The sequence below is a fragment of the Chaetura pelagica genome, unplaced genomic scaffold (genome assembly GCF_000747805.2).
Source record: "Chaetura pelagica isolate M959 unplaced genomic scaffold, ChaPel_1.0 scaffold192, whole genome shotgun sequence".
NCBI lineage: Eukaryota > Metazoa > Chordata > Aves > Apodiformes > Apodidae > Chaetura > Chaetura pelagica.
The window spans coordinates 600,047-622,260 of record NW_009952570.1 but is presented as its reverse complement, the minus strand read 5'-3'; the positions used below and the strand labels follow the sequence as shown (position 1 = coordinate 622,260).

At 48.1% G+C, this 22,214-nt stretch overlaps 1 protein-coding gene across 1 annotated transcript in view; it reads left to right on the top strand.

Annotated features, from left to right (window-relative positions):
• MAP3K13 (mitogen-activated protein kinase kinase kinase 13) overlaps positions 1 to 22,214 on the top strand; it is a 35,808-nt gene that overhangs the window by 4,928 nt on the left and 8,666 nt on the right. The window contains exons 2-8 of the mRNA XM_009993495.1: positions 5,994 to 6,568; positions 13,138 to 13,321; positions 13,906 to 14,097; positions 16,059 to 16,217; positions 19,180 to 19,338; positions 21,257 to 21,365; positions 22,041 to 22,150. Coding sequence (XP_009991797.1) covers positions 6,067 to 6,568; positions 13,138 to 13,321; positions 13,906 to 14,097; positions 16,059 to 16,217; positions 19,180 to 19,338; positions 21,257 to 21,365; positions 22,041 to 22,150 — 1,415 coding nt within the window. The 5' untranslated portion in view covers positions 5,994 to 6,066. The remainder of the gene's footprint in view (positions 1 to 5,993; positions 6,569 to 13,137; positions 13,322 to 13,905; positions 14,098 to 16,058; positions 16,218 to 19,179; positions 19,339 to 21,256; positions 21,366 to 22,040; positions 22,151 to 22,214) is intronic.

Genomic DNA, 22,214 nt, shown 5'->3' with positions numbered 1-22,214 from the left:
TTTTGTTTTTTTTGCTTTGTTTGTTCCTCATGCCAAAAAACGAAGTGGATGCTTGATTGCTTTTTCCAAATCAAGCACTTATTTTCCACCCCCTACAAGTGTGTGACCTTATGTTGAAGGAGTTCCTAGTTAAATGCTTGTATAGCATTTGTGGAGGTAGAAATTCATTCCTATACTGAGAGCCAGTGCAGATGAACACATTTCTTGTGGGGATAAGTCAATGCAGTTCTTCTAAGGTGAAGTAATGCCTTGGGAATCTATTTAATTTCTTTGGAGGAGTCAAGAGCATGCCAGAAAACAGGATCTTGTTGATACAGTCTGTTGGGATTTTGGCAAGAATACTTACCAGAGACTCTTAAAGAAATTAAACAGCTGTAAAATAACAGGAGTGTGCATCTTGAGGACAAATGATTGGTTAAATTATATGAAATAAGAGTAGGGATAGACAGTAATGTTGAAGTATTTTTCTTTAAAATGAGTTGTCACATGGCTCTGCTTTGGAGCTTGTGCTACTCATACTCTTTCCACCTTTTCTTCCCTTATCCAGATAATTTAGGAATATCCTGAAGCAAGAGCGTTTAGGCTGTGAGACTCCAGGAGTCAGGTGCTCAGGCTAAAAACCATGTGAGCCAGTTGCAGAGGGTACTGGAAGGCTCTTGTGAAGTTGGATGATGAAATACCAGTCAAATTTGGTGCTGATTAAACATGATTTAATCTTAACATCTTGTATGTAGGAATTAGGCTCTGACCTAGCTTTTACTGCTCAAGAATGAGATCTTAAGGGTGTAAGAGACCCATGGAAGCTAGCTCAGCATCCTGAGGCACACTTAGGCCCCAAATAGTGTTAGAGGAATAGCAAGGAAAGAACAAAGAACAAAAGTCATCATTATGCCTTTGTACATTCCTGTGGTGTGCCCACCTGGGGGATTCTGCCTGCTCTTACTGCCCCAGCTCTGAGGTGATACAGGAGAAATGGAAAAGCTGTAGGGAGGTGATCAAAGAGAGAGAATGAATGAGAAGGTACAGTGGGAAGCTTTAGACTTGGGAAAAGATGCCGGAATGGAGGATGAGATTGTTAATAAAACACAGATGGCATTAAGAAGGTAAGTAGGGTTTAGGTATCACTGAAACTGAACAACTAGTTGTTCAAAGAAAGGAATTAGATGAGAAGCACAAAGCCAAGACTGGTTGGTGTTACCTTACACACCATACAGTTAAGCTGCCAGACTCCTTGCCAGAGTTAAAAAAGTTTAGAAGTTATTTGACACATTTGCATAAGGAAACTACTTTGTGGGCTATAGAATAGAAAAGTGTTCCTGTGTGCTGCTGGTGGCCAACAGCCCTGGGCAACCAGGGGGCTGGGCACTGGTGAGGTTTCACTGCTTGCAGAAACTTCCCTTGGGTTTTGGAGGTGGGAAAGGGGGTGGATGAACCTGTTGTTCCAGTGTGTTGTGGTTTCTTCTTATGCTGGAGTCCAGGTGCTGCATATTTCTACTCTGATGGGCTTAGCTGGAATGTAGAAGGTGCACAGCAGGCCTTCAGCTGGCTCTGTGCACAGAGCTTGAGTTCAGCCATTAGGGATGTTTCTTGGCTGGTATGCTGTGCTATTTTTGTCATTGTCAGAAAGGATTCAGACCAGAAAGCTGGACAGAGTTCTGCTTCTCCCTGATACAGCAACAGACAAAATTGTATCACAACTGGAAAATCACTTCTGCAGAAAGTGATGTGTCCTTGGTTTAGGATAGACTGAATATATTGGATAAAGGCTGATTTAAACTGGCAGACAAATGAGTTCAGACTTCTGTTGTGGTAACATGGACATAGTTACATGTCTGTGGTCTCATGTGCTGAGTGCCCATGGTCATGGAAAATATTCAGTTAACATTTTAGAATCATGATAATTGTAAACACCAAGCAATTGCTGCCAGGTAGCTCAGGTGATGATTATGGTGTCTGCAAAAGTTAGTTGTCTTTATGTTGAAGTGGCATCCAAATTATTTCCTGGAAAGGAATTCACAGTGTATATTCCAGTCAGTATTCTGCAGTAGGTGCAGAAGTAGTGCAGTGTTAATCTGACAGCCAGGAAGGGCAGGGTAGAGCACAATGAAGCCAGGTAGGACACTCCAGTTTTCCCAGATAAATCTGCAGGTTTCATGCAGAGTGAGGGTACATGTGCTCAGAGCTCCTGCAGGGCAGTCAGAAAATCTCAAGTGGGTCAGATCAAGAATTTTTAACTATTTTATTAGTTCTGTTTTGACAATGTAATAATTGTAATATTTAAAAAGAAGTCTAGATTGTGGCTGAGTATTCATGCAGGTGTGAGATGGGAAGTATGTGGGGGTTCTGTGTGTGATTCCTTGCAGGAGCAGAGTGTCTGGGGGAAGAGCTTGATTGCTTTTGCCTTGAGCTACTCCATAGTTAAAGATTTGCCCACAACATGAGCCAGGCTGCACCCAGTTCATGGGGTCTAGTTTAACAGTGTAGTTTCTGTTTTGAAAACCTAGTGAAAGAGCTTTTTTTCTCTCTCCAGTAGAAGGGAGAGAAAGGCAGAACAATTCTGATCAAAGCTTCGGAATAGGTTCATTTGCAATCCCTTCCTCTGAATAATGTGACTTAAAAAAAACCCAAACCAAAACAAACCCCCTGAAAACAAAGAGGTTGCATTTTGATGATGTGTAACTCATTCTCTATTAATAAATTTGTGTTCAAAACATCTATGTCAGACACAACTGTATCTTTAGAGTAATGTAAAACCATAAAAGTGCAGCATAAGAGGAGCATCTGATCCACTCACACAGCATCTTCCTCACCAGGAGACCAGGAAAAGGAAAAGCTTGTTGGAATCCTGTGTAATAAATCCATGTGATTTCAAACCCCAAAGGTCAGAAGTGACAGGCAAAGCTCTGGTGCTTGCCAGCTCAGCAGCTCTCAGGGTTCCTGTAGTCTGGAAGGTCAAGAGATGGGAGAGGACTGTGTGCCAACCTGTTGTAAAAATTCTGTGTTGAAGTTAAGAGATAATCACAAGGAGCATTAGAACTCAGCTGCAAGATGTGTAGCAAGATAACTATGTTATAAGCATGTTTTTGCATTTCTCTTAGATTCTGGAATGTTTTAAAGTATAGTCCCAAGCCAGGAGTATTACACTAGTCTGGAGATGATGGACAAGGGGTGATGGATTAAAACTGGAAGAGGGGAGATTGAGGTGAGACATGAGGAGGAAATTGTGGAGTGTGAGGGTGGTGAGAGCCTGGCCCAGGTTGCCCAGGGAAGCTGTGGCTGCCCCATCCCTGGCAGTGTTGAAGGGCAGGTTGGATGGGGCTTGGAGCAACCTGGGCTGGTGGGAGGTGTCCCTGCCCATGCAGGGGGTTGGATCTGGATGATCTTGAAGGTCCATTCCAACCCAAACCAGTCTATGATTCTATGATATGATTTTATGAAAATTAGTCCTGGATGAAAGTGATTTGTGGTACTGGGTCCATGTTCCTGAATCAGCAGCTTTGCTCTTGACTAGTGTTTCCAGGAGCAAATACATTATTGGGCAACGTGAGAGCATCCTTGTGATCACTGATTCACCCTCTCTGGTGCTGATTTGGGTAAACTGTCACTTTTCCAGTAGTTTTGAACTGCAGTTCAGGCTGTCTGATGTGTTGAGGTGCAGTCTCACTCTTCACTTTGTGCCTCTTTTCTCTGGGCAAGGTGGGATTTTGCCTGGAAAAATGCTTTGCCTGGAAATGGAGTCATTTACAAGAAGTTGCGAGCATACAAAATTACACTGAGCTTCTAATTTCTTTACCGACTTCAATTTGTTAGCTGCAGAGTGCATGAGCTCATCAAAATAGTTTGAATCAGAGGATCTGCCTCGAAGGCTGCTTTTGCAGCAGCACTTTGTGAAATCAGAGTGTCTTAAATATGCACTCAGTCCTCCCCCACACGCTGAGCTTTCAGCTTCTGACTTTGAAGAGTGCTCCAGCAGAAGCATCACTGAGACAGACCCACAGAATCATCCTGCTTGGAAAAGACCTTGAAGATCATCAAGTCCAACCATAACCTAAATCCCCCTGCCATGACCTAATCTACCTGTTCAGTGCTTAAATCATGTTCCCTAAGCACTGTATCTGTATTTCTTTCCAATACTTCCAGGGATGGTGACTCCCCCACCTCCCTGGGCAGCCTGTTCCACTGTCCAGCCACTAGAAACAGAATGGCCCTGGACTATGCTCTGCATGGTGAAAGTTGAGGAGGCACATACAGATCAACTGGCAAACAGTTTCTATATAATGAAACTTTAAACTTTAAAAGACAGGTTTTTTTTCTTTGCATTGAATGACACTGAGATGTCCTATCTTGGGAAGAGTTCAACAGCACCAATCTTGGCTGTATCTTTTTTTGGTACTTTGAGCAAAAGAATAGGGGAGACCTGGTGATGAAGCTTTGAAGAATGCTCTTCATCCCATGTTTGAAGGGATGGCAAGGCCAAAGACAGCCTGATTTGTCTGTGTTAAATCAAATTGGGTAAGGAGGTTGCGCATAGCAGAAGTTACTGTAATATATGATAATTTTAAAACTTCATTTCCCCAACAAGCCAGCATGGATGCATTGTGGCAGAACCTGCCTTCTGCTCCTCACCAATGTATCTGGACAACCTGAAGTTGGCTTGATCTGGAGTTGTTTTAAAATAAATGCTGTGTCTCATGCTCTCAAAACAATGAGTTCACCAAACCTCTGAAAAATCAGGCTGCTTGTGTAAGTCCCTAAATAAGGCTGGATCATGCCACTTGGAAAAGAGTTTTGTAACTTGGCATGTGTCCTCTGCCCAGGAGGCAGACACAGGGCCATGCAGGGTGGCAGGGCACTGTGATAAAAGGCTGCCTTTCCCTGGTGACAGCCTCTTGGAGAAGGCCATTAGGTCTGGTCAGACAGACATCGTGTCCCCAGGTCTGGGAGGTGGTTCTTGGGTTACTGAAGCTGTGGCTGAGCTGGGTGGTGGTAGCAGGCAGGAGGGAGGCTGAACCTGGTCACTTCCAGAGGTCCTTTCCAGCCCCTGAGCCTGTGGTTCTGTGGTCAGCCCACAAGGCAACACAGGACATGGACACCACTTACCTAAGCTTCACCTTTTTGTTGGGACACAGCCAGGAGATTCTCAGTAGTTCCCAGTAGTTCCCAGGGACAGGACGAGGGGCAACGGGCACAAGCTGGAACATGGGAAGTGCCAGTGAAATATGAGGAGAAACTTCTTTATGGTGAGGGTGACAGAGCCCTGGGACAGGCTGCCCAGGGAGGGTGTGGAGTCTCCTTCTCTGGAGATATTCCAACCCCCTGGATGCAGAACTGTGGGATGTGCTCTAGGGGATCCTACTGCAGTAGGAGAGTTGCTAGAGGGCTAGATGATCCCTAGAGGTCCCTTCCAGCCCCAGCAGTGCTGTGATGCTGTGCCCTGCCTGCTGTGGGGAGCCCTGGTTGCTATGGGAGTCTGCAGGGCAAATAATTCCAGAGTCCAAGTGAGCTGAGGGGCAGGGCTGTGAGGAGCCAGCAGCAGCACCAGGTACAAGTCTTGTAGTGCCCCAGCAGCAGGGTGGAAAGGAGATTCTTGACTTCTCAAGCAATACTGAGACATCCACCTAGGATTCTGTGATGATCTTCAGAGGTCCCTTCCAACCTCTTATGATTCTATGAGATACTATAGTAACCAAGAAGAAACAGCTCTTTGCTGCAAAGAGTCTTTCACAGCTTTTCTCACCTTCAGGCTTTTGTTTAAAACTTGGGGTGTTTGTTTACTGGGCAATTCCTGCAGTTGGTCACCGAGGGTGCTGTAGGAGGGGAGTTTCTGTTGGAATAATTTATTTGCCTCTTTTAGGGCAGTAATTATTTACTAAGTATCAGGAGTTGTCTGGATTATGCCCAGTTAATTATCAGCTCAACCTCTGTGAAAGTGCACGCAGTGAAAAATACTTAACACAAAAATTTGAAAGTCGTTCTTTTTCCTCTCGTTTCAGGTCCTGGGTCCATGTGTCACATCTGAACTTTGTTGTCCTCATTCTCTGAACACCACCTCAGACCAGCTCCTTGATGCACACTCACGGCATCATGGCCAGCACTCAGGAGCGCCTGAGCTTGTCTTCCCCTCCAAACTCGGTCAGCAAAGCTCTCTGTGAAGACAAAGACTTTAGTAGGTTACAGGAGGAGCCTGCACCTACAGGAACCCACCCATCCCCTGAGCTCCTGGAGGATGTCCATGAGAAGGGCTCTCTGCAGGCAGACCTTGTGGAGAACATGAGCAGCCCGGTGACTGCGGCCGTGCTGACCAGCATCAGCGAGGACTCCAGGGACCAGTTTGAGAACAGTGTGCTGCAGCTGAGGGAGCAGGACGAGCCCGAGACACCCATTCCTCAGGGCAACAGGAACACAGTGGATGGAGAGAACAACGGTGGGGCAGAGGAGGTGAAAGTCCAGTTCAACAGGTCGGGCAGCGGGAGCGGCGGGTTCCTCGAGGGGCTTTTCGGTTGCCTGAGACCCGTGTGGAACATCATAGGCAAAGCCTACTCCACGGACTACAAGCTGCAACAGCAAGGTGAGGAGGGGGACAAACCTTTCTTGCCTCTGGGGGAGTGTGTGAAGGTGAGGAGAGCAACCTTGGGCTTTTTCCCAGCTTCCCATGTGACCGTTTTTTGTCTCGTGCGGTAAGAGACAAACACATCATTTGTAGCAGAAGCAACTTGTGATGGTGTTGGAATAAACTGCCTGTTCTGCCCCAGGCCTTGGACTGCTGTGACATGGCCTGAATCTGAACCAAGTATTCGGGTAAGGGAGGATCAGATGGATGACCATGAGCCAGCAATGTGCCCTTGTGGCCAAGAAGGCCAATGGTCTCCTGGGGTGGGTTAGAAAGGGGGTGGTTAGTAGGTCAAGGGAGGTTCTGCTCCCCCTCTGTTCTGCCTTGGTGAGGCCACATCTGGAGTGTTGTGTCCAGTTCTGGGCCCCTCAGTTCCAGAAGGACAGGGAACTGCTGGAAAGAGCCCAGGGCAGAGGCACAGAGATGCTGGAGGGAGGGGAACATCTCCCTGCTGAGGAAAGGCTGAGGGAGCTGGGTCTGTTGGGCTTGGAGAAGAGGAGACTGAGGGGCATCAATGTTTATAAATACATAAACAGCAAGTGTCAGGAGGATGTAGCCGGGTTCTTCTCAGTGATGTCCAGTGACAGGACAAGGGGCAATGGGTGCAAACTGGAGCACAGGAGGTTCCATGTGAATCTCAGGAAGAACTTCTTTCCTATGAGGGTGACAGAGCCCTGGGACAGGCTGCCCAGAGAGGCTGTGGAGTCTCCTTCTCTGGAGACATTCCAACCCCCCTGGACACGTTCCTGTGTGATGTGCTCTGGGTGCCCCTGCTCTGGCAGGGGGGCTGGGCTGGGTGATCTTTCCAGGTCCCTTCCAACCCCCAACAATCTGTGATTCTGTGATCAGAAAGAATTCTGTTGAATGCAGGGATTGTACCAATGACTCCATTGCTGCAGGGTTTTCATGCTAAGTGAAGAACATAAGCAGAGGTATTGTCATCATGCCAGAAGAAGAACATTGACATTGAACTCCTGTATGTGTGTGTGAAAGCTGGCACCAGTTGACCACCAAGTAGAAGTATTGCTTCCCTGTGGGCATATTGCACAAACTTTTATGTCTTCATTCAGGAATAATTTTACTCATCAAAATTTCACTCAGTACTTATCTTTCTAGATATATATCCTTTAATGTTCATAACTTTTCATTTAGATGGAGATTTGTGTGTGTTTGAGTATAAAAAGATATACATATTTTAAAATTAAATACATATATATGTAAAATACGTAGCTTGGGAATAAGTAACAGTCACATACATATATATTTAGGGGCTACTAAAAGCTAAAGAGCAGAGTATGCTCTGCCTTTGGTGTGTAATTGCTCCCCTAGCACAGGGGGAGGGAGGTGGCAGATGGGAAGACAACAAGCTGTCACTAGAATTAGGAGCTGAAATGGTTGAGGCTTATTGAGCATGGGAACAGCCTGGCCACCCTGGGGTAGAAGTCTCCTGTGTTGCTGTGATCATGACTTGGTACTTACCAAATGGGTTTTTGGCCCAGACAAATTGCAGAAGCTGTGGTCAGAAAACCCAGCTGAGTGGTTCATAGCTAAACCTCAGAGCTGTGTTGGGGAACAGCTCCTCGTGTGAGGGAACAGAGCTGGGAAATAACACATTGGGTGAATCTGCCTTGCAGTAAACTTGCTCCTCCTTCCTAGAGCTCATAGAACCATTGAATGGTTTGGGTTGGAAGGGCCCTTAAAGATCATCCAGATCCAACCCCCTGCATGGGCAGGGACACCTCCCACCAGCCCAGGTTGCTCCAAGCCCCATCCAACCTGCCCTTCAACACTGCCAGGGAGGGGGCAGCCACAGCTTCCCTGGGCAACCTGGGCCAGGCTCTCACCACCCTCACACTCCACAATTCCCTCCCCATGTCTCACCTCTATCTCCCCTCTTCCAGTTTCATCCCTTCCCCCTTGTCCTCTCCCTCCCTGCCCTTGTCCCAAGTCCCTCCCCAGCTTTCCTGGAGCCCCTTCAGGCACTGGAAGCTGCTCTAAGGTCTCCCTGTGACCTTCCCATCATTGTTTCCAGTTCCTGACTCTGAGCAGGGAGCTGCATCTCTCCACTGTGGAGTGGCAGGAGCCTCCTGAGCATCAGCCTCTTGTCTATCAGACCTGTCTGTTCAGTAAGAGTTCCTTTGTTTTGAAATCCTTTGGCAAAGTTGGTTCTAAGTTTTGTCTGCGTGTGTGTTGGTGTGATTGCTCAGGTGGTGAGTTTTGGAAGAGACTGGGGAGCCTCCCTTGTGGAGGAGAACAAGCTTTGGAGCAAAGGAGACACAGTGTCATTGTGTCTGGGTTACTCTGCTGTGGGTTGGGTGCTCAGGGAGTTTTTAAGTTGAGCTGAAACTTCCCAAGGAAAGGGCACAGGTGTGGAGTTCCATCAGCTGCTTCCAGCAGGTCCCTGGCAGCTCAGTTGGGAAGCCTCAGGAGCTACCTGGCAGCTCAGGTGGGAGGCCTCAGGAGCTACCTGGGTCCTCAGTTGGGAAGCCTCAGGAGCTACCTTCAAGGCCAAGCACTCGTATTTTGCATGTAATTGGGACAGCAGATGCATTGGAGACCAGTTTAATGTGGGCTGTGATGGCCCCTAGGGGACACTTTCTTTTGTGTGAAAGTCACTAATAGAAAAATGGAAGCACTAACTAATGAAAATGAGCAGCTGAGAATGTTGCTGTGTTTGAGGGGTGCACACAGAGCTCCTCCTCATGCACACAGAACCCTCTTGCTGTTCTCAGTGTCATGAGCACGTTCAGAGCCAGGGATTCATGGACACTTCACAGTTTGCCATTGGCATCAGGCCCTTCCTGGAAGGGCAGTTTGGAAAAAGCCACAGATGTGGGAAGGCTGAAGATTAATTGGGATCTGCTGTACGTGGCCTCTGTGGTTTAGCTGCATATCCAATGTCTTCACTGTCATAAACAAGAGTGAAAAGATTTTTTAAAAAACCCCAAACCCCTTCGTTTTCTCCTCTGGAGCTGATCTGATGGTAGAACTATGGGGTGTAGTATCCAAGGAGAAATCTTTTTAAACTGCTTTTGCTAAAACCAGAGGATTTTGTCAGAATATTCATGTTCTGTTTTCCAGATGATCTCATTCTTGCTTCTTGCCACCAGAAGGATCTCCTACATGTGCATTTCATCAGCTACATCCAAGCCAGCACTTCAGGAACTGACACCTGGGGTTGCTTTTAGTTTTGCTGCCTTTTAGCAGGAGTGCAGAGGACACCAGGCTGGTGTTTGTGCAAGTGGAGAAGCCAGGCTGAGGAAATGTGTCTGGCCCTTCTAGCAGTAGAGAGAGGCTTGTGGTGGCCTTTCCTTCTCCTGGGATGAGCTTATTTACAGCTTTGGGCAAGTGCCACAGAGCTGAGCAAATGGTCTTTCCCCTCTTCATGATGCAGCTGTTTTAAGCCAGAGGAGTGTTTGGTTGCTGATCTGGGAACACTCCTTGGTGTTGGGCAGGATCAACAACTGGGTTGGGGATCTGGTGTGGACCTGTACACCTGGGGCACTCCACATTGCCAACAGATGCTGCCTGGACCTTCTTGCCACTCCCTAGCATCCCTGCTCACCCATTTTGGATCTTCTTCAGGCAACTGCTCCTGTGCTATGAACACAAGGTGCCCAAACACTGGTGGTGTGATGTGGTTGCATATATAAGCAGGTCTCATGTCCATGTTACCTGCAAAGGCTTGGCTTGGTGAGTGGGGGAAAAGATAAGAACAGCTTCTACAGGATTCCCCATTATCTTCTGGCTGAAATTACTCCTTGGTTTCCTTCTCAGCATCTGAGATGGTCCTCAGGAGGCATGTGTTTCTGTGCTTCCCTGAGGGCCTGTGCTGGGCAGAGCTTTGCTCAGCTGGGAGGTGCTGCAGGCTGGTCTGCTGGTTGACCAGGCAGTGTCAGTTGCTGTTGTTCAACCTGCTACCTGCTTGGTGAATAGTCATTCCTGCAGGGAACTTCTGCTTTTCTCTTGTTCAGGAGCTGCCAGCTGATCATCTGAGCCTTAAGTATTTTGGGATTTACCTGTAAAATCAGTCCTGGGTATGTTTTCCCAGCTGTTTGCCCTGACATCTGACGGTTGTTGGTGAGTGCTTTCAGGGAGATCCACTCAGTTCTTTAGTTTGCATGTACCAGTTAATCCCTTTGGATAACTGGGACTCTAGCACTTCATAGTCAGACTTGTCTGTGTTTTCTACAGACTCATGAGACTTCTGAACCATTTCCTTTGGATTAAGAATCTGTCTTCAGGAGTTGCTTTCACCTTCCCCTTCACAGCTTAGGTGTTTATTGTTTATTTTAGTGTAAATCTGAAGAACAAGGTGCTTTATGAAGTGTGCTTGTGTTGGTGGGGTTTTTGGCCCCCCTGGCTCTGTGAGCCAGAGATGCTGCCTGTCACTATGCCAGTGCTGGTGAGCTGCCAGCTCTGGCAAAAATAGATGGACTCAATGGCTCAGCCTGCTCCTGAGTCTGCATTTCTTCCCCATGGGAAGCAGATCCCCATCGTTGGACTCAAATGATTCTTAATCACCTTAGAAACGCGTCGCCTTGCGTAATTCCTGCTGCAGTTGCACTTGAAGTTGTTTAGAAGAAGTATTCCACAGGTTCCTTTGAGCCCAGAAGAGTCTGGAATAAAAACTGCCCCGTGCTGGTATGAAGTACCCCCATCTTGCTTCTGCTGGAGGTGGGGGAAGTGCTGGGAGAGCTGCCTGGCCAGTCTCCAGGGTTGTTCAGCTGAGCAACGTTCACGGACATCTTGAGCAAGGCTGGCAGAACAGTTGTCTTGATTGGTGTGTCCCATCCCTGGCAGTGTCCAAGGGCAGGTTGGATGGGGCTTGGAGCAACCTGGGCTGGTAGGAGGTGTCCCTGCCCATGCAGGGGGTTGGATCTGGATGATCTTGAAGGTCCTTTCCAAACCATTCCATGATGCTGTGGTGCCTGGAGCGCAGCCCTTTGGTAGGACTGGCTGTGTCTGACTCTGGCAGGAATGGTTTGAGGGAAGGATGTGCATCAGGATCAGGCCAGGGACGTAATTCCTGCTGCTGTTGCACTTGAAGTTGTTTAGAAGAAGTATTCCACAGGTTCCTTTGAGCCCAGAAGAGTCTGGAATAAAAACTGCCCCGTGCTGGTATGAAGTACCCCCATCTTGCTTCTGCTGGAGGTGGGGGAAGTGCTGGGAGAGCTGCCTGGCCAGTCTCCAGGGTTGTTCAGCTGAGCAACGTTCACGGACATCTTGAGCAAGGCTGGCAGAACAGTTGTCTTGATTGGTGTGTCCCATCCCTGGCAGTGTCCAAGGGCAGGTTGGATGGGGCTTGGAGCAACCTGGGCTGGTAGGAGGTGTCCCTGCCCATGCAGGGGGTTGGATCTGGATGATCTTGAAGGTCCTTTCCAAACCATTCCATGATGCTGTGGTGCCTGGAGCGCAGCCCTTTGGTAGGACTGGCTGTGTCTGACTCTGGCAGGAATGGTTTGAGGGAAGGATGTGCATCAGGATCAGGCCAGGGACAGTTTGGATGTGCAAGTCCCTTCAGTGGTGACACTCTCTAAAATGAACACTTTATCATAGTCCCAGCTGCTGCCCTGGGATCTCCCCAGTGGCTCAGGGACTGGCTGGAAGAGGTCATGTCTTTGTAGTGACCCACAACAGGGATCTGTGCAGGCACAACTCCCTCTGAGTGCAGAAATCCCTGGGTTGCTTCTTGGTTTTGCTGCTAAATAATTTATTCTTGAAAGTTACGGAGTTACTGAGTTACAGGAAATAAATGATTGCCTGCCTTTTATCTTGCTGTTTGTGGGATGTTAAGGTAATTTCAAGGTGACTTAGAGACAACTGTCTTGAAGCACTTTCTGTGGTGCTTCTAGACATGAGATGTCCCTGCAAGATGCACGTGGGTACCTAAGAGGGTCCCTTAAGTTGTTCTTTTTTGGCCCGTTTGGAACTGACACTGTTGGTGTGGGAAAGACCTGTGTGTGCCTGGGGGTGGTGGTTGATGTACTTTGTGTTGGGTAACTTGGTGAGTGCTGCTCTGTGTTTTATAACCTCCCACCTCTGGTTCTCCTTTTTATTTCCTATTTTTGCCTTGTTCCATGGGGGGCAACCCCTCCATTTTTTATTTTTGGGGGGAGGGTCAATGCTTCAAGATTTATTTTTTTTTTCTCATTTGTGCTTTTCAATGGAGTCATGGACTTCATAAGTCATGGTTCATTTTGGAGTCCAGGGCCTGTTTGCAGTGTCCCTGGGGTGTCACACTGCCACGCCGAATGTTCCTGGTGGTGGTGAGATCCTGAAGAAGCAGCTGGGAGGATGGGAAGGAACAGGCTGGAGGAGCTGGATGAAAGGAGCCCTGAGGCTGAGCTCGTGCTCCCGGTGCCTCAGCTGTGCCCATCCTGGGAGGAGATGCCATCACCTCCAGGAAAGTCCACATCGAGATGCAGCAGGGGAGGTGGCAGGGGCTGCCCTGGTGTGAGCTCCCAGCAGAGTGTTCCCGTGGTCTTGCTCTCTTTACCCTCTCCCCTGTCCTTGCCTGTGCCTAGACACGTGGGAGGTGCCGTTCGAGGAGATCTCGGAGCTGCAGTGGCTGGGCAGTGGGGCGCAGGGAGCCGTCTTCCTGGGCAAGTTCCGGGCCGAGGAGGTGGCCATCAAGAAGGTCAGAGACCAGAATGAAACGGATATCAAGCACCTGAGGAAGCTCAAACACCCCAACATCATCGCGTTCAAGTAGGTTGTGCAACCTGGCAGCAACGTTTTAGCCAGGGAAGAGACATTTCCGTCGGTACCTTGGCCAGGTTCTTAAAATTCAGGGACTAAGTTGTCTGTGGGACAGGATGGGTGGTTGTCCTTGCTCGTAAGTTGTTGTGTGTTCTTGTGAGAACAAAGCTATGGGCACCATTCCCATCCAGTGCTGTGCTCTGGGTGCAGGCTCACAAAATGAAAGTCCCATCCCTGGCAGTGTTGAAGGGCAGGTTGGATGGGGCTTGGAGCAACCTGGGGGGTGGGACTGGATGATCTTTAAGATCCCTTCCAACCCAAACCATTCCATGGTTCTATGGAAATGCCTGTTGTGAACTGTACAAATCTGCAGGTGTGGAAGCTGAAGGAAACCTGCCCCTGCCATCAGGGAGGTTCCTCCTGTGCAAAGCATGCAGGACATTCCCCTCCCTGCTCAGGAAGGCACCATTAGCAGAACCTTCCCCAGGCAAAGCGAACAGCTCGCTCTCCTGCCCCACGATTGCCACCTTTGGGAGTTGCTCTGGGACTTTTGACTCTCCAGATCCTCACTGGCTGTGTCTTCTCTTTGACAGGGGAGTCTGCACTCAAGCCCCGTGCTACTGCATCATCATGGAGTACTGTGCTCATGGGCAGCTCTACGAGGTCCTGCGCGCAGGGCGCAAGGTCACCCCGCGCCTGCTCGTGGACTGGTCCACAGGGATTGCCAGTGGGATGAACTACCTGCACCTCCACAAGATCATCCATCGGGACCTCAAGTCACCAAAGTGAGTCTCTAGCTACTAAAACATCCCCCAGCTGTGGCTCTTCTTCTTTTTTTTTTTGTCCTGAGGAAGAAATTAAAGTTAGGTAAAAATTCCCGTTATTTTTTTTTCCATGACTCAAAAGGAATGAGAATGGAATTAATGGGACTTGTTGCTACTCCCCTCCTGGGCTGCCATATCCCAAGAGTGGGAATTTTACCAGTATCTTACAAGCTAAATAGCAGCCAGGAAATACTTCTCATGATTTGGTGCTGCCTGGATCCTTTTGAAAGTGGGATATTCTGTTGCCTTCTGCTTTTTCATTATTTTTCCTTCTTAATTGCTTTTATGTAACTTCCTGGTTTCCTGGAATGCATCTTCCTCATTTCTCTGACTAAAATTATTTGGCTGCTTATATTCTTATTCCCTGCATGTTGATCACTCCTGTAGCCTGTGACAGTGTGTTAGGATGGTACTTTCAGATGGTTCACAGAACAGTTGAAGGCACAGCCTTCGCAGCACCCCCAGATGCAGTGAATCTCCACTGACTCATTGACTTGAATTTTTGTCAAGCTTGGTTTTTGACTTGTAGCATTTAGAAGTGCACCTGAGGCACGAAACACAACGACCCCAAAGGAAGTGAGTGTTTTGGTGGTGAAAATGCAGGTTCTGCTTGACCAACCTGATCTCCTTCTATGACCAGATGACCTGCCTGGTGGATGAGGGAGGAGCTGTGGATGTTGTCTAGTTAGACTTCAGCAAAGCTTTTGACACTGTCTCCCACAGCATTCTTGTAGAGAAGCTGGTGGCACATGGCCACCACAGAGAGGTGCACTCTCCTCTGGGTAAAAACTGTCTGATGGCCAAGCCCAGAGGTTTTCAGTGAGTGGGGTTGGATCCAGCTGGTCACCAGTGGTGTCCCTCAGGGCTCAGTTTTGGAGCCAGTCTTGTTAAATATCTTTATCAATGATCTAGGTGAGGGGATTGAGGGCTTCCTCAGTCAGTTTGCAGATGATACCAAACTGGGTGGGAGTGTTGACCTGCTTGAGGGTAGGAAGGCTCTGCAGAGAGACCTGGACAGGCTGGATTGATGGGCCAAGGCCAATGGGATGAGGTTCAAGTGCTGCATTTTGGTCACAACAACCCCAGGCCATGCTGCAGGCTTGGGGCAGAGAGAGCTGCCCAACAGAAGAGGACCTGGGGGTGCTGGTTGACAGCCAGATGAACATGAGCCAGCATGTGCCCAGGTGGCCAAGAAGGCAAATGGCATCCTGGCCTGCAGCAGGGACAGGGTGGCCAGCAGGAGCAGGGAGGTGATCTGAGCCCTGTGCTCAGCACTGGGGAGGCTGCACCTCAAGCACTGGCTGCAGGTCTGGGCCCCTCAGGGCAGAAAGGACACTGAGCTGCTAGAGTGTGTCCAGGAGCTGAGGAAGGGTCTGGAGAACAAGTCATATTGAGGAGCAGCTGAGGGAACTGGAGGTGTTTAGTTTGGAGAAGAGGAGGCTGAGGGGAGAGCTCATTGCCCTCTGCAACTGCCTTGCTGTAGTGAGGGGAGTGTTGGCCTCTTCTCCCAAGTGGATAATGACAGGACCAGAGGAAATGGCCTGAAGCTGCACCAGGGGAGGGTCAGACTGGAGATGAGGAAGAATTTCTTTACTGGAAGAGTGGTCAAGCACTGGGACAGGCTGCCCAGGGAGGTGCTGGAGTCACCATCCCTGGAGGGATTCAAGAACCATGGTAGATGAGGAACTTCACATCATGCTTTAGTTGCTGAGGTTGCAGGTTGTGGGTTTTGAGGTGTGGTTTTGTGGTGGTTTGTGTGTTGTTTGGGATTTTTTTGTGTGTGTGTGTTTTGTTTTGTTTGTTTGTTTTATGGTTGGACTTGGTGATCTCAGAGGTCTTTTCCAACCGTGACTATTCTGTGCTCCTGTGAAAAATTAGCAAAGTGTTGATTTATTTTCTTTTTCTTTTTTTTTTTTCTTCAGTGTTTTAGTTACACACACAGATGCAGTAAAGATTTCAGATTTTGGTACATCTAAGGAACTCAGTGATAAAAGCACCAAGATGTCTTTTGCTGGGACTGTGGCTTGGATGGCCCCAGAGGTGATACGCAACGAGCCCGTCTCTGAGAAGGTGGATATCTGGTGAGTAGTGTTCATGGTTTCCTGTCCTCACCTGCTCTTTAGCCACTTGGTTTCCCAGCACTTTTCATATTAGTCTTCTCTCATCCTAGGCACGGGGACAGTTTGCTCTGTGGTGGCCTATTCCTTTCTCCATCTGCCCAGTGCCCTGAGCTGGACCCTGGGCTGGAACAGAAAGAGAAGTGATGTGTGTGTGAAAGCCTGAGGTCTGCAGGTACCTAGTGAGGCTCAGTGCAGACTGTGTCTTGCAGTAAGGAAATGCAGCAGTTCTTGTCTGTGTCATTATTTTCGCCAGAGCTTTCTTCCACTCCTGGTGCTCAGGGCCCCCTCAGCAACTTCTGAAGCCAGGACATTTTCCACTTGCTCTCTACCCAGTTCAGGGCCGTGCCTGATCTGTAGGAAAGTATCTACTCTGCTAGCTTGAAGGGTCTGACCACCACCTGCTGTCTGCATGCTGGGCTTGACTGTTATGTGCACAGCCACAGGGTTATCCAGTGAGTCTAACCCTGGAGCCAAGAAGGAGGAAACCAGGATACACTGTGAGACTTTGGAACACCTGCTTCCATCCCATGTGAAATGTACTCTGTGTCCAAAGGAGCAAGAGGAAAGGTTCAGATCTCCATGCTATTAAAAATGCTTGAGGTAGGACTCAGCCTTGGAGGTCCTTTGGGATACCTCACCACAGGTTTCAGGGTCCCACCACAGGTTTCAGGGTCCTCAAGGGAACTTCATCTCTGTTCCTGCCTTGTTATTTCTGCTATTAAGTGTCAGGAGCCAGGACAAATGCCCTTTTCCCTGCTTTACAGCCAGGGTGAATATTCCTTCTTGTGGTTTTTCAGCTTCAAATGCTGTCACCTCCCTTAAGCAGCACGAAGCTGTAGGTGGAGGCTGTGAGGGGAGCCAGCCAGCAGCTGCTGCTGGTGGTTTAGCTGGGGCAGGACTTTAAGGCCAGAATTTTTTTTTAAGGTCTTGGAACATGCAGCACACAGCTCTTCTTGTGCTGCAGTGTTTTGTGTGGTCATTCTGTGTGGATGTAGCAGCACAGCCAGCTCTTCTGGGAGAAACTCTTGGATTGTTTTGGAAAGAAAATACACTCACCATTTGTCTTCTGAGCTCCTCCCTTTGAATCGTGGTTCATGAGGGGGAGTGGTGCTGGATTTCCAGCCTCAGCTTTCTGTCCTCTAGAGTGGTTTAGGTTCAGGAATATGGTGTGAAGCATCATGTCCAATAAAACCAGCTTTGCTGGACACTCCTCTCCTCCTTTCCTCAGTGGCTTCAGAAGTGTTGGTCTTTGGTGCAAACTTGGAGGTGCCTTTGGTGTAAGTTCCTCTTCAGTTCTCTTCAGTGGAGATTGCTCAGACTCCTTGGCATCCATTCCTCCCCCAAGATAAGTAAAAGTGTTGTTCATGAATGCTGACAACAAATGAGAACAGTTCCTAAGCTGCTTATGTGTCTGCTCTCCCTCATCTTCTAACAGCATGCTGGAAAAAAAATCTATAATCTTATCAGGAGTCTTGAAAATCCTTTGTCAGTTCTTAATCATAACAAAGCTGAAACCAGTTGGGGTTTCCTGCTAGTTTGTCCAACCACCTGGATCTCTGCTTTCCTGCAGCTCACATTAAACATTTTTGAGAGAGAAAAAAAAAAAGTTCAAATACTGCTTGTTTAATTATGGTGGATTTTTTTTTGTTTGTTTTGTTTGGGGTTTTTTCTCCCCCCACAATTTGAAGCCAATGGGATCTGAAACTGCAGTCTTTTTCACTTGAAGTTCTGTTTCCTGCTGGATGGTTCTTCAGACCCAGGCAGTTTGTTCCTTTGATGTTCTTCTGTGCTTGATAAAAGCAACTTGATATGAGGATGAGCCAGAAACACACTTTTCACTTCTCAGCTGGTTGGGCTGAGCCAGCAGGCTTGGTAGGGTGGGTGTCCCACAGAGGGATGGGGTGTGGAAGGGAGGTGACAGGTCTGGGTTTGGAACTGAGGTGGTTGAACCTCACCTCTCATGGCAACCTGGTTGGGAACCTGCAGTGAGTGCTGTTGGTTCTCAGCAGCATTTCGTTGACCTCTGTGTTGACTGCTTGGATATTTCTTGGTTGGTTTATTGGGTGAACACTGTAAATAAAAACTGCTGTTATAAGTTCAGGTTTTGGTCCTTACTGGTTGTTTCACTAACGGAGAGAGAAGCAAAGGGAGATTTCTTACCTATATCTTCCAGTTCTTGTGCTAGGAGATTCTTTTCCAGGCAGAGTTCCCTTAACTCATCATTCTTTAGCCTTCCTTTCCTCAGCACAGAAGAAATGTCAGAGGAGACTGGGTCTGCTTTTGATACTGACACTTAAACATGTTGCATTTGTTTCTTCATTTCTAAGTTCCAGCAGTTGCAGCACTGAGTCTCAAACCGATGGAACTCTGACTTAGGAGTACAAGTAACAGCAGAGGGAGCTTTTGGCTAGAGAAAAAAACATTAAATTAAGTGTAAATAAAACAACTCTGCAAAATACAATCTATTTTCAGTTGTCTCTAAGACACTTATGAGTTCTACAGTCTCCCCTGTAGATTTTTGACAGTTACTTTTAATAAGAACAGATCACCTGCTATCTCAGAACAGCTGTCTTTCCTCTTTATTTCACAGGACTAAGATTTCATGTCTACAGAAAAGCTCAGAACATGCCTTCAGGATTTTAAAAATCTCACAAAGAATTAGGAAAGGGTGGGTGAAACCCAGTGTGTCTTGATGTTCAGCCCAGCCCTGGGACAAGAAGAGGAAGAGTTACCTTGTGTATGAAACAGTTATTCTTGGTTCACAACTAGTATATAAATGCTGTTGCACCTACTTGCAATTTCAGATCTGACACACCTGGCAAAAATAGTGCTGGTTTGTTGTTTTTTTTTTCCCCAGGCTTCAGATGTTTGTGTTAAATTGAATCCACACAGAAGCTTTTCTCCTTCTTCGTTTCCTCATTAGGTCATTTGGGGTGGTTTTGTGGGAGCTGCTCACAGGGGAGATCCCCTACAAGGATGTGGACTCCTCAGCCATCATCTGGGGAGTGGGCAGTAACAGCCTGCACCTTCCTGTCCCTTCCACCTGCCCAGATGGCTTCAAAATCCTCATGAAGCAGACCTGGTAAGAACCTGAGCCCTGCACTGCTCCCAGCAACACCAGTGAAACCCGGGTCAGGGTGGGAGTGTTGAGCCCAGAGCAGAGGGCACTTAAATACACACTTGTCAAGAGAGTTGAAACACTTGGGATTGTTGTGGCAGCAGGTCCAGGGAGGGAGCTGTGGAGAGGGGTGAGGGAGGGAGGAGCTGAACAGGAGAGAAGAGGGGAGGTAGAACTTGATGAGAGCCCCAGCAGGGTGGCAGATGCCCAGGACTTGCCTGTCCAGTGTGAATCAGGAGCTGGCAGCATGAAGGTCTTCAGCAGCCTGCACAGAGGTGGCTGCTTTCTTGTAGTAAAGTAGGTGCTTAAAGGCAGCTCTTTGGTAACAGAAACAGAACTGGAAGGAAAGTAGAAGTAGAATTTCTGGAAGGTGGCTCCAGAGTGAGAGAAAGTGATTCTTCACTCAGAAACACCCTTGTTAGTGACTGGCTTTTGAGCTGCACTGAGAGAAATTGGAACTTTCTCTATGAAATCAGGATTTTGCAGTTATAGATATAGAAACTGCTTTCACTGTCCCCCATGTGCCAAATTAGAGTAGAAATCCTTTGTCTTGGTTTGTGCATTAATGCATAGTCTTTGTAACTGCATCCTGACACAGAGTAGAAGTGGTTTTCCAGCATTTTCCCACTCTCATGAGTTTTCATGGAATCGTAGACTGGTTTGGGTTGGAAGAGACCTTAAAGCTCATCTAGATCCCACCCTCCTGAATGGGCAGGGACATGTCCCACAAGACCAGGTTGCTCAGGGTCCCATCTAACCTGGCCATCCTCATGAATGGCCCAAAGGGACAAACAGGCCAGAGCATCAGTGGATCTCTTCAGGTGGCTGTTCCCCCTGCAGCAGGTGGGGCTGTTGCTCTGCCTGTGCTGAGCCCTGTGCTGCCAAGGGCAGGGAGCAGCTCCCACAGCTCCAACACCCAGTGCCAACACTTGTACCCCCACCTCATAGGAGGAGCTGGGTTGTAGGGGACAGGAGGCTGAAGAAGCTATTTCTGGTCCTGAGCATGCACATAGCAAGTCTGGTGGATTCAGTCCTGGTGCTGGAGTGTTGGACTCCTTTATCAATTATGTACATGTTTGTACATGTACATGTGGTCTTAGAGATGGTCAGAGCACTGCAGTGCTGTGTAGGCTCAGGTGGGGACTCTGTGGCAACCTTTGGTGTTTACAGGCAAATGTTTTGTTGAATGTAAATTATCATTTTTACTAGATTGAATATTCTCAGGATGAAACCTGGAAATTAATGGAATAATGAATAGAGATCTGCTTCTTCTTGACAAAAAAAGTTAGAAACAGTTTCAGTTTGTATCCTGTCTTTCCCTCTGTGGTCACCTTTTTCTATTTTAAATGGTTTTCATTTCTTTCTGTTGCTTCAGAGGAAATCATCACAAACCAAAAACTGAAAACAAAACAACTTGAGCCCAATAAACTTGTATCCACCAGAAGAGAAAACCAGAAAAGCTCCTTTTGACAAGGGCTTGTAGTGAGAGGACAAGGGGTGATGGATGAAAACTGGAAGAGGGGAGGTTTAGGTTAGAGATCAGGAGGAAATTCTTTGTTGTGAGGGTGGTGAGAGCCTGGCCCAGGTTGCCCAGGGAAGCTGTGGCTGCCCCATCCCTGGCAGTGTTGAAGGGCAGGTTGGATGGGGCTTGGAGCAACCTGGGCTGGTGGGAGGTGTCCCTGCCCATGCAGGGGGTTGGATCTGGATGGTCTTGAAGGTTCCTTCCAACCTGAACCAGTCTGGGATTCTGTGATTCCTTTGCTCTAGTCTGCCAGCTGCATAATTCAGAGGATATGTGCTAGTGAGAAGCCCTTTCAGAAGGGTGGGAGCAGCCATCAGGGTTCAGCTCCTCACGCTGGGGCACTGGTCTGTGTTGCTGCAGGCAGAGCAAGCCCCGCAATCGTCCCTCCTTCCGGCAGACGCTGATGCACCTGGACATCGCGTCTGCAGACGTGCTGGCTACTCCTCAGGAAACCTATTTCAAGTCACAGGTAACTGAACACTGGTTGCGACCCCCCGCGTGCTGGAGTTTCCTTCTCATTCCCTCCTCAGGAGCAGGCAATAGCTCACTGGGTAGGGCTCAGAGGAATCTATAAGAACACACTTTTAGATCTTCTCTGAAAGACCTGGTGTCCCTTCATTGCCCTACGTGGCTCTTTGTCCCCTGGCTGCCCTGCTCCTCCTCACTGGAAATGGAATGGTTCTGCTCTCAGCAGTCTTCTGGTCTTCTCATGGTACAGCAGTACTGGGAGAAGGGCTGGGAGCAGAACATCTGAAGTCAGTAGTTTTGGGGAGAAATGAATGAGACACCGCTGAGCTTCTGCCTAGAGTTGGCAGGTGTCTCAGTTTGTCCAAGTCTGGGGAAAAGGTTTTAGAACCCCCTTGGGTTTGCTCCTCCCCAGGAAGCAAACTGAAATCCTGGATCCAGGCTTTCATTGCACTCGAGGCAGCCTCTGCAGTAAGCTCCTTGGAGCTACCATTTGAAAATGCTGAAGCTAAACGTGCTGCAATGTCATTACCCAAAAGAACCCAGCTGACAGAAACATGTTTCCAACCCAAACCTGTAATTTTCTGCAGACACAAAGAATGTTGTCCATGAGTTTTACTTCGGTGTGTTCAGGAATCCCAATCTTTTGTAAATACCTGAAAGTAAATTGCTTCCCTAGGCTGAATGGAGAGAAGAAGTGAAGAAGCATTTTGAGAAAATTAAAAGTGAAGGCACTTGTATCCATCGGCTGGATGAGGAATTGATTCGCCGGCGAAGAGAAGAGCTCAGGTCTGTTTGACAGCCTTTCATGTTCACTGCTCTCTCTTCCCATCCAGCCTTTTCTTCTCCAGCT